We start from the raw sequence: 13,404 nt of genomic DNA, 5'->3' as shown, positions 1-13,404 counted from the left end.
TTCACAGTTGCAGCAAGTCCAGATCAACATGAAATTACATGAGAAATCAGACAGCTATATTCATATTTATTTATGTTCTTCAATCAATGGCTTGCACAATATTCATAGTTATAGATCTCTTTTGACATCAAATTTACACAACATGAGACCACGACACACACACACACACACACACATATATTGCATCTTTGTTACACAATGTCTGCCAAGGTGAACCACCATCATAGCAACACATACCAGATCTGGTTGGCGTTGGTGTAACGATGAACCTGCTTACATGTAAATACAAATCTCTGAATACCAACATGAAAGATGCAGTTGTCAATATACACAAACACATAAGTGGAATGACTGTAAATATACAACTCTCCACCTGGAAATAAATCCAATCCAGACAGATTTCATAAATCATTTCACATCACTGATAGAAATTATCACTTTGTTTCTTAAAATAAAAAAAACTGTAAACAAAGAAAAAAGGTCCAAGTCATTACTGTTGCTTGGTTGTCAAAGTGGTAAAAGCTTGTTCATGACCCTTTAAAACACAAGAAATGCGCATGCACATTTGTCAGCCAATCAAGTGGAGGGATTGGGGTGCGTGAGGACACAGACAGCGAAGATAGGGCAAGGAGGGGAATTTTTTGCCAAGGAAACATAATTTAATCTACACTCAACATAATGACAAACTGGGGGAAGTATTAAACTTTGAAGTCCAAGAGGTTGCAGTCAATCTTGTAGTAGACGTAAGGATAATATTCCTGCTGGCTCAGGTTTAAGCCTGGGATGTCCATCGCCGACTGGAAAGGAAAAACAACATTAACCACAGTGCAGTCCATTACTTTATGTGAGTAGCAGTTTAAAACCGGGGTAAATAGTGTTCTCTGCAGGAGGTTCATCTATTATCTGCTGAGCAAGAGGCTAAATGAAATCTCCTTTACATTCTCACACAGCCACTATATCACCGAGGCCAGTTATCACTGACTCCAGTGCACTGAGTTCTTTCAAGCATTAAATAAAATAAAAAAAAATAAAATAAAATAATCTGTTCTGGTGCTGCAAAGTCTTGCTGTGCACAATATCATGATGCTTCTGTATTAATACATTTTTCTTTTCTTACTCTACATTGTCTATTTATAATAACACAACAGTGATTCAATCTATAAACAGTACTGACACCCAGAGACTTTTGAAAGACTTTTGAAAGACTCTCAAGGACTCAAGAACCTCAAGCAGTCAATGAGTATTTCATTCATTTTCATGCTATGATGTACTGTATAATTTGTTGACATATTTTGTACCATTTTCATTCACTAATATAGTTCTCACAGTGTGACTAAGGCATGAATGCATCAGAGAAAAAAAGACATGTCCAGACAATAAACATCTGTTTCTAAGAACCAATCTGTGTCTGTGTTGTTGTGAACAGAGCTACACCCTGAACACTGTTTTGATGTTATGACCTTGTAAATATCAGTATCAAACTATTAAACTTGATTGCCTGGCCACTCACATCAATGATGGCTGCTGCACTGCTGTCCAGATGTTTGTACAGATCGTTGAGCACCTCCCTCAGTTTCTTCATGGTCTTCTTGTTGGGCTGCAGCAGCATGGCCTGGAAGTTCACTGGCAGGCCATATCTGGACAAACACCACATGACATGATAAATACACTCACAACAAGCCACCAGGGTCAAATGATGACATTTGTTTTGTTTTTTTTATTTGTACCTTAAAACAGACTCCACAAAAACCCTTAGTGCTTTGATGTGGATCCAAGCGATGAAGGCTTCACTGAAGTTCACTTTTAGCCACCGGACAAGTGGGCCCTACAAATGAGAAATGCATCCTGGGGTTAAGAAAGGCTGTCCCTTAATCCCATCTGCTGTGCATGTAGCAGTGTTATGATGCACATGAAAGGAAAATGCATTTTAGTAGTTCATCGTTCACAAAATCAAAACAGCAGGCTCATATCAGGGTAAGAAATTCTATCTCCAAAAGAGCACTTTTTTTTTTTAATCCTTTTGATGACTCCAACAAGCCTTTTGGGGCCAATGTTATTGAACTAATACATTTGCATAGTATATTGGCACTCAATGCTCAATTTGCGCCTCTAACATTTGTTTTATTTAAAATCATAATATACCATAAGTCTCACACTTATCTCCTATTGCTGGAAAAAGCTGGTGGGTCTCCAGAAGAGCATGTTGCTGTTTTATCAATTCTCCAACCAACCATACATCTTCTATTTCCATTGTTGAGTTTGCTTTTTTGCTTTTTTCCCCTCCATAACCTACACACTGAGGAGGTTATGGAGACCAGAGATTTGGATTCAGATTTGGAACTAATGTTTAATGCAATTGGTTAAAGCATTTCTCAGTACTGAGCTCACTTTTTCAACTCACTCTATGCAGAAGGCATAGAAAATGTACTCAGTACGCAGAATTTTTAAAATCCATGAACCACTAAAAATCAGCCACCGGTAAAACTGGACATATCTACAGAACACGCTGTGAAACTATACACATGTATGTAGTGAAATGACATAAAAAAAAGAAAGAAAAACCAAAGACAAACAGTGATATCAGCCAAAAATAGCTGGAAAAATGACAGAATGCTGCAGGGGATGAACAAGGCACAGACAGCTTTAGACAAACTCCATGACTTCTGTAACATCAATGATGGAAAAAACTCCCTCAGTGAGAAAAGTAATAAGATTATGGAAATTCTTCAGGAAAAGTAATATTGTGTATTCTAAATTTCACTTAAATATGTACACATCAGAAGTAAGATGATTTTAGGTAGGAATTGTGAAGATTTGAATCAGTGTGTTAAATTACTGATGCATTAACACTCTACTACGACTGTGAAAATGTTTCTCATGTAAACTCATGTAATTCGTGTCACGTGCCGGTACCTCAAAACTGTACTTAAGTGTAGTTCTTGAAACAAATACACTTTGTTACTCTTCCTCTTTTGAATAATTTTTATTTGGCTGAACTTCAGGCTGAATACTATTAGAACTACAACTATTTTATAATACTATCTACCCAGAAAAAAACACCCATTACAGCACATTGGGTCAACAACACTATAATTGATGTGTTTACCAGTGTTTACCAACACTGATACTAATGTCTTTTGAATGTGGGAGGAAACTGGAACACCCGGAGGAAAGCCACACAGACACAAGGAGAACATGTAAACTCCACACAGCAAGAGCTGCAGCTGGGAAACTGACCCTGGCCCTTCTTGCTGTGAGGCCACAGAGTTTCCACTGAGCCAAGGTGCTGCCCGTGTCACACTCTTAAAGGATGTTGCACATTTGTGTTATTTTTTCCAACACAATATACATTACAAATCAACATATATTGTGTTGAAAACAAAGACATGCTACAAATGAAATCCTTTTTAAGAGCTCACATTCATCTTGAAAAAATCTGCCAGTCATGATGAGAGCCTTTCTTTGTTGTGTTTGTTTAAAAGCTGTTACCAAGAGCCATTTTAGGCATATAGGCATTCTTCAGGAAATGAACCTCTCTAGTTTTGCATTGCCAGGAAATTGGGTGACAAAGTTCATGGGGCCTAGAAGATGGAACCTGGCAATTTTGGTGAGCCCATGACCTTCCCTCTAGCGCCACCAGCAGGCCAACTGTCACTGACATAAATACAGAACCATTGTGGCTAGAAATGTGGAACCAAGCCCTATGGTTTCTGGGAGAGTTAAGTCGAATTAAAGTGAAATCGATAGGATTTGGGGAAGTCCCTGAACCATAGTTTGGGTCCCATATCACGTGCCGTAACAGTCCTGTAGAAAAACAGTAAATGCTAGAGATAAAATAGCACCACTACAGAGATGGTTAAATTTGAAAACGTCCCAAATCAATAGGACCTCAAAGTACTTTGTATTGTTTGCCTCACATTGACCCATTCACACACATTCACACACTGATGGCAGAGGCTGCGATGCAAGGTGCCAAGCTGCCCATCAGGAGTAGCTAGGGGTTCACTGTCTCACTCAAGGACACTATAACAACCAGGGATTGAACCAGCAACCTTACAATTTCCAGACAACCTTCTGAGCCACGCCCCCCAATAACAAATAGTAGCAATGGTAACAGAACAGAAGTGGCAGTAAACAACTTGAAGGCCTGTGTACCTCCCCAGCTGGCTGACTGCATTCACAGGAATGGGCTTGTTTGTACAATATTATTGCTTTACACACTTTCTTCTACACCAGAAAAGAATCAGCCTCTTATTATACAAAAGAGAAGAAAGCACATCAGCCCTCCCATAACTTTACCCTGTCATGTCACTTACAAACTGCTTCTTCTTATCTGTGGAGAGCCGTGTCATCTCCTCTTTGTCTGCCTTCATCTCCTCTTCATTGTACTGGAAGTCTCTCACTGTGAACCTAGAGAGAAGATGGAGTAGGGAGAATATCAATCATCTTTAATAGAACACAAATTCTATTTTCACACAGTGTTTTTCTTTAAACAATATAACAATAATCCTTCATAGTCATGTATTATATTAGAGGTATTCTTGCTTCTCCTGAAATAAAGCAAATCTCTTTTATAGAGGCTGGTCTGGCTTATCTTTTTGAGATTTATACAATCGTACATGATCATGAGTGTGTCCTTAGCTCATCAAGTAGGTTAATGCCCCTTACTTGTTCTCTCTGGCCTTGTGTCTGAAGTCATCAATGGCCTTCCTGAACAAGGTCACACTGAAGAGTCCACTGTCATTGTCTTCAAATAGCAGACTGGAAGAAAAGAGAGGGACTTATTATATTGCTGTCATGACTCCACTGATAAAACATTAAGTGTATTAACCCCTAAGTAGGCATAACAGTAGGTATAACTTAACTAGCAAACATAAAATCCCAATCATGTGAGGAACAACTGCACATGGTAAAAATAAAATGTGCATTTTGCCTAGATGCAGCATATTTGAAGAATAAAATAATATCCATAAGAAATGGTGTTTGAAGAATAAACTACAGTGTACATTTCATCTATCATTTTGTAATAGGGCAGTATTAATGATATAACTTACTTAGTGGATCGAGGCACCACCATCTCAGCAAGTGTTTCATATGTTTTCTGCCAGTCAGCATATCCTGTCCTGAAAAGATAAAGGAGCAGCAGAAACTAAATTAGGACCCATCTCTGTCATCAGCTGTATGCATACTCTCTTCTGAAATGGTTTCAATCAAGAAATACTGGCCTTGAGTTTGTGCTCTAATATAAGGAAGGCTTGTCATTGACTAAGACAGCAATACTCACTTTGGTACAACTACCAGCAGAGTGATAAGGTACTCCGAGTCCAACACAAAGTCTTCCTTCTTGACAATGTCTGCCAAGCTCCTGGTCAGCAGGCTCCCCCTGGTGGCACAGAGCAGTGTTGCAATGACACAAATGGCATATTGACAGTGGCCAGTGTTTACAAAGCATTTCAGAGGCACGGGCAGTCTGACTTTTCAGTCCATGATAACATGGTCATGGCAACCTAGTCAGTAATCCTTTACTGCATGATTGATAGCACCAGTCCATATAATAACAAAACACTAAGACCAATGCTCTTAATACACTGCAAATTATTTCTCAACTGAGCTGTTTACCTGGATATACAGTATTAAACTATAAAACATGGGCCTAGAAAGTGACACTACAAAGAGTTGTTTTTTAACCATTGCTTGACAAGACGCATATGTTTGTTTAGAGTCTTAGAGTCTAGTTTCAAGGGACTGGAGTGTTACACATAAAGTCAAATGCTTGAGCTGGCTGGTGCAGTGTTTGTTTTGACTGTTCAGGGCAGGGAGGATGCATTTTGCTCACTGATAGATTTTTAAAACTGTTCCAAGGATTTCAAACAGACATTTTTCACAGCAGCCATTTTGACATGAAACAGCAGGTAAATACAATGACATTAATTAAGGTTCTGCTCCTTTTGAGCAGATCATGACCTTTCCAGTGAGCCAACATGAGCAATAGCAGAACACTGGCTCAGTCGGACCTAAATGGGGCAGAACCTTTATTAATGTCTGTAGTAATTCTTTTGTTTGTCCTGCTATTTATGTCAAAATGGTTGCTGTGGAAAATGTCCTAGTTATTTCATTCCAAAAATGGTTTACTCACGCATTCTTCCTTTCTAGGTTTTGCAGGTTTCCTTTCAGGTTGTTATAAGCTGACGCTCTGGCCTTCAGGTCATTGTCAATCTGGGTTACTTGCTATAAAGAAATAGCAGCAGAGACTTTATGACGATGACATGGAAATTAATAACAGCATGCCATTTAGCAGACACATTTATCTAAGGCACCACAAAGTAACAAGTGTATCTACCATGGAAATTGCATGAGTACTTATATAATCTCTGTGCTACATATATTTAACATGGGTATCCACAGAGCGAATGAAAAACCTGCCCTATCTATGTTAATGTCTGCAAATATATGTTGTATATTTTCCCTCCGAGCTGACAGACATACCTTTGAGACGATTTCAGAGATGTTTTTAAGTGACTGTTTGATGGGATATTTTGCCATATCCCACTGAAACCTTGTGATGTAGGTAACAAGGTCAACTGCAAAAGGGAACAAAGGGCACATAATGCTCTGGTTAAAAATGTTAAGTTATAGCTGACAGTTACGAAAAGCTCACTTTTTATTGCAGCGCAGCTAAGCATACATAAAATGCTATTATATGATGTTGACTCATCTATTAAATTGCCATCTAGCTTTTTCAGTCATGTTGACAAGAATAATATTATGAATCGCATCAGAGACTTTGTCTAGTATAATGAATATGGTGCACACATCCTCAAATTTATTATTTTATCTGCACAAACTTGGGACAATAAGAATCACGAGTGTTGTTAACATATTTCCCTGTAAAACTTGCTTTACATGACCCCATTGGGTGATCACCAGAATTTGTTGTCCTAAATAAACTACAAGCATTGAGTTGTGACCATCACTGTACCTCCGTTGGCCAGCAGGTTCTCCTGTACTTTATCTCGGCTGTCCTCCAGCACGTCGGCCATGTACTGAGCCACCTTCTTCACCACACTGTGAACGACCAGGAGTCATCAAAACACAGTGCGCACAGACACACACACATACACGTGTAAACTAACACACAAATACTGTGAACAGCTCGGGCCAGTTTGAGCCAGTCCTGTGCACACATGCATGATGCACAGTGAACAGCCAGGGACACAGTCTTCCATAGCCAGGTCCAACCACACACACCCTACACACATGCAGGCCTCACATGTACAGCCCCCTCCTCCCAATTCAACACATACATCAAAAGGTTTCACACATTCCTGTTAGAGCAATTTATGATATAACATACTTTCACAGTTCCACACTTTCAACACACCGTGCAGCACATCAAAGCTGAGCTGTGTGTATAGTAGCCAAGCAGAAGAGAAACTGACAGAAGTATTTGATGTTTGGTCCAAGCCACATTTCATGCCGAAAATGGTTAGCTCACAAAAAGGCAAATCTGCTGCTTAGCTTTGCATTACGAAATGCATATTATACTAGTTTGTTAAAAAGGATTGCATCTGTGGTCATTAAACCGGCAAGCTAAAAGGATTAAAAAACAAAATCAAAATGATCCTTACAGGCATTAGTGGATCCAGTATTCAAGTAGTCAGTAATTAAAGTATTCTGCTTATGCAAATATTTTGGACAGAAACTTTAAAAAAGGAACCTGACAAAAGATGGACTGTGGTCTAACCATAGACTGTATAAAAAAGTCTATAGGTCTAACAAGTGAAGCCGAGTTGTAATGTCGGACTTTCTCACAGTTGCTGAAATGTCCACAGAGGAAGCAAAGCAGGGCTCAGCCAGTCATTGACTGTGTGCTAGTTCTGGATGTCAACTTTTCCAAAAGACTATAAATAACTTTGCCAAACACAGGGCATTAGCAGCACATAAGTCATCTGGCATAAATATGACTACAGAAAGAGCTGCTTCTGTGTCAGCCAACTGCAAATTGCTAACTTTAGTCTGCAGGCCAGCCAGGCTCAGGCCCATGTGAAATTCCTCACTGTAACAAGGTAAGGGGAAGGGATTAAGGAATGGTCAACTCTATACATCAGAGAATCAAGCGGTTAGAAGAAAGCACATGTTTGGTGTCCTTTAAAACACTGCCTGTATTGAACTCTAACTCTAAAGAATATGGAACAGTTTACATAGGGTGATTATGGTAGTCCTGTAGTGCACTAAAACAATAATCCCTCAAGCAGGAGGCGATAAATTTATTCCCAATTAGAATACTGAATGGTGGCATACCTTTCAACAAAGGAGTCTAGTTTGGCCAGTTCATCAGACAACCCGACCAAGACATCTAGGGTCCCCACCTGTTTGTGGACACAAAAGCAAAGTGAGGCATCAGCACATCTCCATATGTGCGTCATAAGGCCTGAGATTTGGTTCTGTTTGAACTGAGGGGGGCTGTGTTTCAACAGTGACATCTGGGCTTCAATCAGCCCGCAGTGACATCCAGGGGCCCTATGTGCTTAGGATGGCGCCTCTTTTGTCTAGAGCCCTTCATGCATTGCTAACAGCTCCAGGAGAATATGACAGCCCCACGTGGCAGCAAGGTCAGTGGGGTTACTTCACCTTGCAGCACAGAGGAACACCACACCAGCCTAGCTGAGCTGCTCTGTGGAGGAAAGCTTTACCAAATTAATATATCAGCATGCAGGCAATGGATTTATTTTAGGACTGCTTCCCATTCACACAAACAGCTTAGTATTGACGGTGGATATATCAAGGTGAGTCTATCTGATCATGGTGGTAGCGTAGTTTTAAATCCAAAACCTGATTTTGTTTTCAAAACTTATCTGAAAATTATCTGATAATTACTTAATAATTACAGTCAGTACACTTACAGTGAGACATTCATAGCATCTTATCACAATCATAATTCAAAATCATCTGTTATGTCTATGCCTCATTGTGGAATAGAGATGGGAACATGATCAGCAGAAAACATGATAAATCCATGCTCACCTTGAGATCTGGGATGTTGAACTTGTGGTTGGTGGAGAGGTTGTTGGTACGCGTGGTGGCCACCATCATTTTGTCCCATGTTTGCTGGCAAGTCTTCTCTCCAGGCGCAGAGATTAACCAAAACTCTGTCATTGTTACCGCAGGCCTCTGACAACTGGTAGAACTAAAGAAAACTGAGAGGAGACCATCACTTAGACTGGTGTGCAATGTCTTCTTGCTTTTCTAATTGTTAGGATGTCCAGAGGTTTTTTTTTTTTTTTTTTTTTTAAAGGAACTTAAGTACTATTGTCCTATCTTCCTCTTGTGTCCTTCTCCTCACCTGTAGCTCTGATTTGGTTAAAATAAATGGAAATTGAGATGAAAATGCACCGTTTTCCCCCCCAACCTATCTTATGACTTCAAAATAGCTGTCAGCAACGCCGCCAGTTGTGCTGTCACGAAGTGTCCTGACACTGTGTGAATCATGAAGCAAACTGAGCTCGGATGATGCTAGCAAATGTAACATTAGCAGTATCTCATTCAGTGCTAAAGTCCAGTATGTGGCTACTGTTTTTCCAACACCGCATATCTTCGTTCCTTGAAGGCCAATGTTAGAAATCGATAGATACGGGTAAATCGGAACTGTATGCAAATGGAAGCTGCCAAAAACACAGATGGCTAATGTTAAATAACAACCAGCAGGGATTAGCTAATGTTAGCCAGTCAGCTCTGCTAGCAAGTAGCAACAACAGCAAAGGGTAGATATCGTCACTATTTAACCGTTTCACTCACCTGTGTTGTAAAAATGTGAGCGTTACCGGGTGAATTATTCTGTATAGCGTGTCTATGGCTTGATAATTTTCATAGTTGCCATTCAGCAGAGTTCGTGAGGTCTCCTGACAGCAGCATCAGAGTCAGCTGATGTGCCAGAGGAACCGGAAGGCCTCTCACACTCCGCTCAGGCTGCAGACTCTATAGCGGCCACAGCTGGAAGGAAGTGGGTACTGCAGGCAACATGTTTGACCCTCTTGAGCAGGGTTCCCCAACCCAGTCCTCAAGGACCGCCTGTCCTGCAGGTTTTTGTTTCAGCTCTGCTCTTTCACACCTGATCCATTTAAGGGCTTCATGCTGATTGGTTGAAGCAGATCTACCTGAACAGGGCGTGCTGGAAGATGTACTCGCCTTAATTGGGTCAGGTGTGCAAGAGCGTAGCTGAAACAATATAAGAGAAACCATAAGTGGACTGAATGGAAAATCTATACATTTCACCTCAGTGTATGTGCAGTACAAGAAGTGTATTCAAATGGATCAATAGTATAGTCAGTTTTGCTAGTGACATTTAAAATAAATGAATAGAAATGAATTTTGTCCTGTTTTCAGAGAAGCTGCAGCAGGCCACAGTAAGTGTAAAGGCAGGTTGTAAATGAGGTTCCCCATCCCAGCACTACACTAACCCCTGCCAACTCAAGCTGGTTAGATTGTGTCAAAACAGTATTGTGCATCTGTACATAGCCCAGTAACAGTCATGAGTAAGGATTTCAGTTTACAACATTATTTGGCTGACAGCATCAGTGTACAACCCATTTTAGAAAAAACTGTAATTTGAATGATGAAAGACTTTTGCATTTTTGATAAGAACTTTTGGTTCATATCCTGAATTAAGAGACATGATCAGACCCCCACCCAGCACATTAGTGTCAGCCTGTTGTTTTATGAACACTCCACATGTATTACTGCCTTATTAGTGGAGGAGACAGATAATCTTGGGTACCCAGTCAGTAGCATTTGAGGCATTTAAGTTGCTAATTTTAGAAAAGCCGGCTTGAAGTTTCCTGACTCTGGGTGTCTCCTGCACAGAATTCTAGGAAAACGCCCCCAAAGGGATATGTTTATAGTTCAGTGGGTCTGGGGTTCATTGTTTGGGACACAATGCTTGGTCTGCCTGGAGCCAACCCTAGACATCAAACAGTAGGGTGAGTTTGCCCATGGTTGGCCACGGGCCAGTCTGCTGGGATGTTATCAGGACACGCGCATGGCCCATAATCAGTCACTTTGCAGAGACCAGACTGATGCTCAGAGTCCAGTGGGCTGAAAGAGTCTGATTTTAAAAGGGAAGTATGTTTTCAATCATAGAACATAGCAGTAAATAGCAAACAGTACAATTTACTATTACTTCTAAGCTGGATCCCATGCCCTCTCATCCCTCTTTTTCCAAACTACCTGCTTGGACCCCATAGTTTAAATGTGTAATTGTTTAAGTATAAAAGTAGATGGCATAAAATGTCACGGCTCATAAATCTGTTGGAATGTGCATGCTGCAGTCACCTTCCTTCTTCCTCTGTTTCTTTAGAATAATGTGACTGCACCCTCTCCTGCAAATACCAAAACAATGAAGCACTCAATTTGTTGATAAATCCCTCATGTGCATTGCAAGGAATGAGGTTTCCCTAAATACTTTGTATACACTGTCTCACTGTGCGTATCACATGTCTGAACTTTAAACTAGCAGAGCTTGGTTCACTAGGGTTCAGGGGACCTATCGGTTTGCACACACACACACAAACACACACACACACACACACACACACACACACACACACACACACACACACACACATACCACTGCGGGTGTTGTTTAGCAAAATGTACTTGCAGAATAGATTTAAAAACATAAGAAATCACTATACACAAAAATGAGACAGCCATTTGAATGTAATTTATGGGATCATCCGTCAGGCGGTCACATTATCTCACAAACAATGCGCCCTTACAAAAGCTCATTTATGAGGATCTCATCCGCAGACATAGAGTAATGTTACAGTTTAAGCCTATCATCATTAATTTTACAATAAAAGGAAGGGAAGGGAAGGGAATGAAGGGTTAAAGGTGGAACATTTTTTAGATTGTATTATTGTTTCCGTCTCATATTGGATCCTGCTGTATCTCTTGACCGCTTTGATAATATTGTTCCAATGACATGTCCTGGGAAAACCCACAGAAAAAGGATCACTCATTTTAGGTGGCATATTTTAGAGCCAAAGTGGAGCCGTTTTATCTACTTGAACTGACAAAGATTGAATCTATAAATAACTATGAGACAAATTATTAAAAAAGAAATTTAACAGCAATGCTGGGAATTCATTTTTACACCACCTGCAGTGGAAGTCTTTTGAGGGTTTTGCTTTTGCATATTTGTTATTTTCCTGCAGCCACTTGCTTTATGTCACGCTGTTTAACATTCAGCTCAGTCTGAGGAAAAGTTTGTGTGGAGTTGCTTGTACTTAGCAACACTTACTGCTTTGGCAAATGCAAAAGAGCTGAAACACCAGGATACAACCACTCAGCGCACTGACATCAAACAGCCTACAACACTAAGAGCCCATTGCATAATGTAGAGTCTAATTCATGGTGGGCTTAGCCTGCCATACCTCTCTGTACCAGCCCAACTGAAACTACATCAAAGGTGGTTGAATGACTTATTAATATATGAATTTGGATTGATAGTCCTATGGACAATGTCTTATCTGAAAAGCAATGCGCACAAACATTTATTTTTGGAAGTTGTGATGTATCATCCTAGATGTTGTTTAATGTGTAAAAGGTTGTAATATTTTAATGCTTTATGATTTTGCGCTTTCATTGTTTGGGTGTGCTGCCTGTGTTCTTGTTCACAGCAGACCTTTGGTCAGCCAGGGTTAATCACTTTATATCTCAAGGCCTTACTGAGGCTGTGTGTTGATGTAATCTGTTTGCAATGTTTGCAAATGAGAATTCCTGCTGCACAATGCAGCCACTGGAGTATTTGCCCTCACAGTGGGCGGTACACATGTCTGGCTGTCGCATAGCCGGTGGCTGTGGTGGCTATTATGATCTAAACAATGGAAATCAAACATTGTGCTTTACTGGAAGCCACTTTAGATGCTATGTGCGATTAGATTCACATATACATACTCTACTTTACAGTGGTAGAGCACAGGCACAAAACTCGGAACAGCTTTTGTGCTAGACGCTGCCTCTCCAGATTTTACAATGCACCTCAAGCAACAGATTTATGGGTAAAACAAACGTCACTGTTATGTATTTCTTACCTTAGCAATGCTCACTGCTCATCTAACATTATGAAGGATTTTACTGTTATCTTTATGCACAGCCTAATATCGGCAGTCTTGCATGATATTACACTGAGAAGTTATTGCACAGATAGTATTTTCATGAAAGGTGCTTGGCTGATAGTGCTCATCAAGTAGAACTTAAATAATTTGCTTCCACAAATCCACAGCTGTCCTATTTGGATGGTAAAACACATCTTGATATTTGCATCATTGCACTAAAGTCCATGTAGAGTTGTTCCTTGTGGTAAAAGCTGAGATAAAACTGCTTAAGTTGCTTGGCTTCTCCTAA

General features: G+C 40.1%; 1 protein-coding gene across 1 annotated transcript; it reads right to left on the bottom strand.

Moving 5' to 3' along the window:
- Window positions 1–46: 46 nt before the first annotated feature.
- Window positions 47–9,955, bottom strand: atp6v1c1a (ATPase H+ transporting V1 subunit C1a). The gene is made up of 13 exons (XM_030072742.1): window positions 9,796–9,955; window positions 9,025–9,197; window positions 8,302–8,369; window positions 6,980–7,065; window positions 6,487–6,581; window positions 6,137–6,228; window positions 5,285–5,383; window positions 5,055–5,123; window positions 4,669–4,761; window positions 4,317–4,410; window positions 1,728–1,825; window positions 1,511–1,637; window positions 47–797 (listed from the first exon to the last, which is right to left on the bottom strand). Exons 2-13 carry the CDS (start codon window positions 9,154–9,156, stop codon window positions 699–701), a joined length of 1,152 nt encoding a protein of 383 aa, XP_029928602.1. The 5' UTR covers window positions 9,157–9,197; window positions 9,796–9,955; the 3' UTR covers window positions 47–698.
- Window positions 9,956–13,404: the final 3,449 nt, after the last annotated feature.

Source organism: Myripristis murdjan, chromosome 16, assembly GCF_902150065.1.
Source record: "Myripristis murdjan chromosome 16, fMyrMur1.1, whole genome shotgun sequence".
NCBI classification, from domain to species: Eukaryota; Metazoa; Chordata; class Actinopteri; order Holocentriformes; family Holocentridae; genus Myripristis; species Myripristis murdjan.
Note: the sequence above shows the minus strand (reverse complement) of the source record. Positions and strands in the feature narration are given on the sequence as shown.

Excerpts from the sequence above, each read along its gene's own strand:
- atp6v1c1a (XM_030072742.1), bottom strand. The coding sequence starts at position 9,156 with ATGACAGAGTTTTGGTTAATCTCTGCGCCTGGAGAGAAGACTTGCCAG. Across the intron at positions 6,229-6,486 it reads TCTCTGAAATCGTCTCAAAG|CAAGTAACCCAGATTGACAA; the intron begins GTATGTCTGTCA and ends ATTTCTTTATAG. Across the intron at positions 1,638-1,727 it reads TTTGTGGAGTCTGTTTTAAG|ATATGGCCTGCCAGTGAACT; the intron begins GTACAAATAAAA and ends GTGTTTGTCCAG.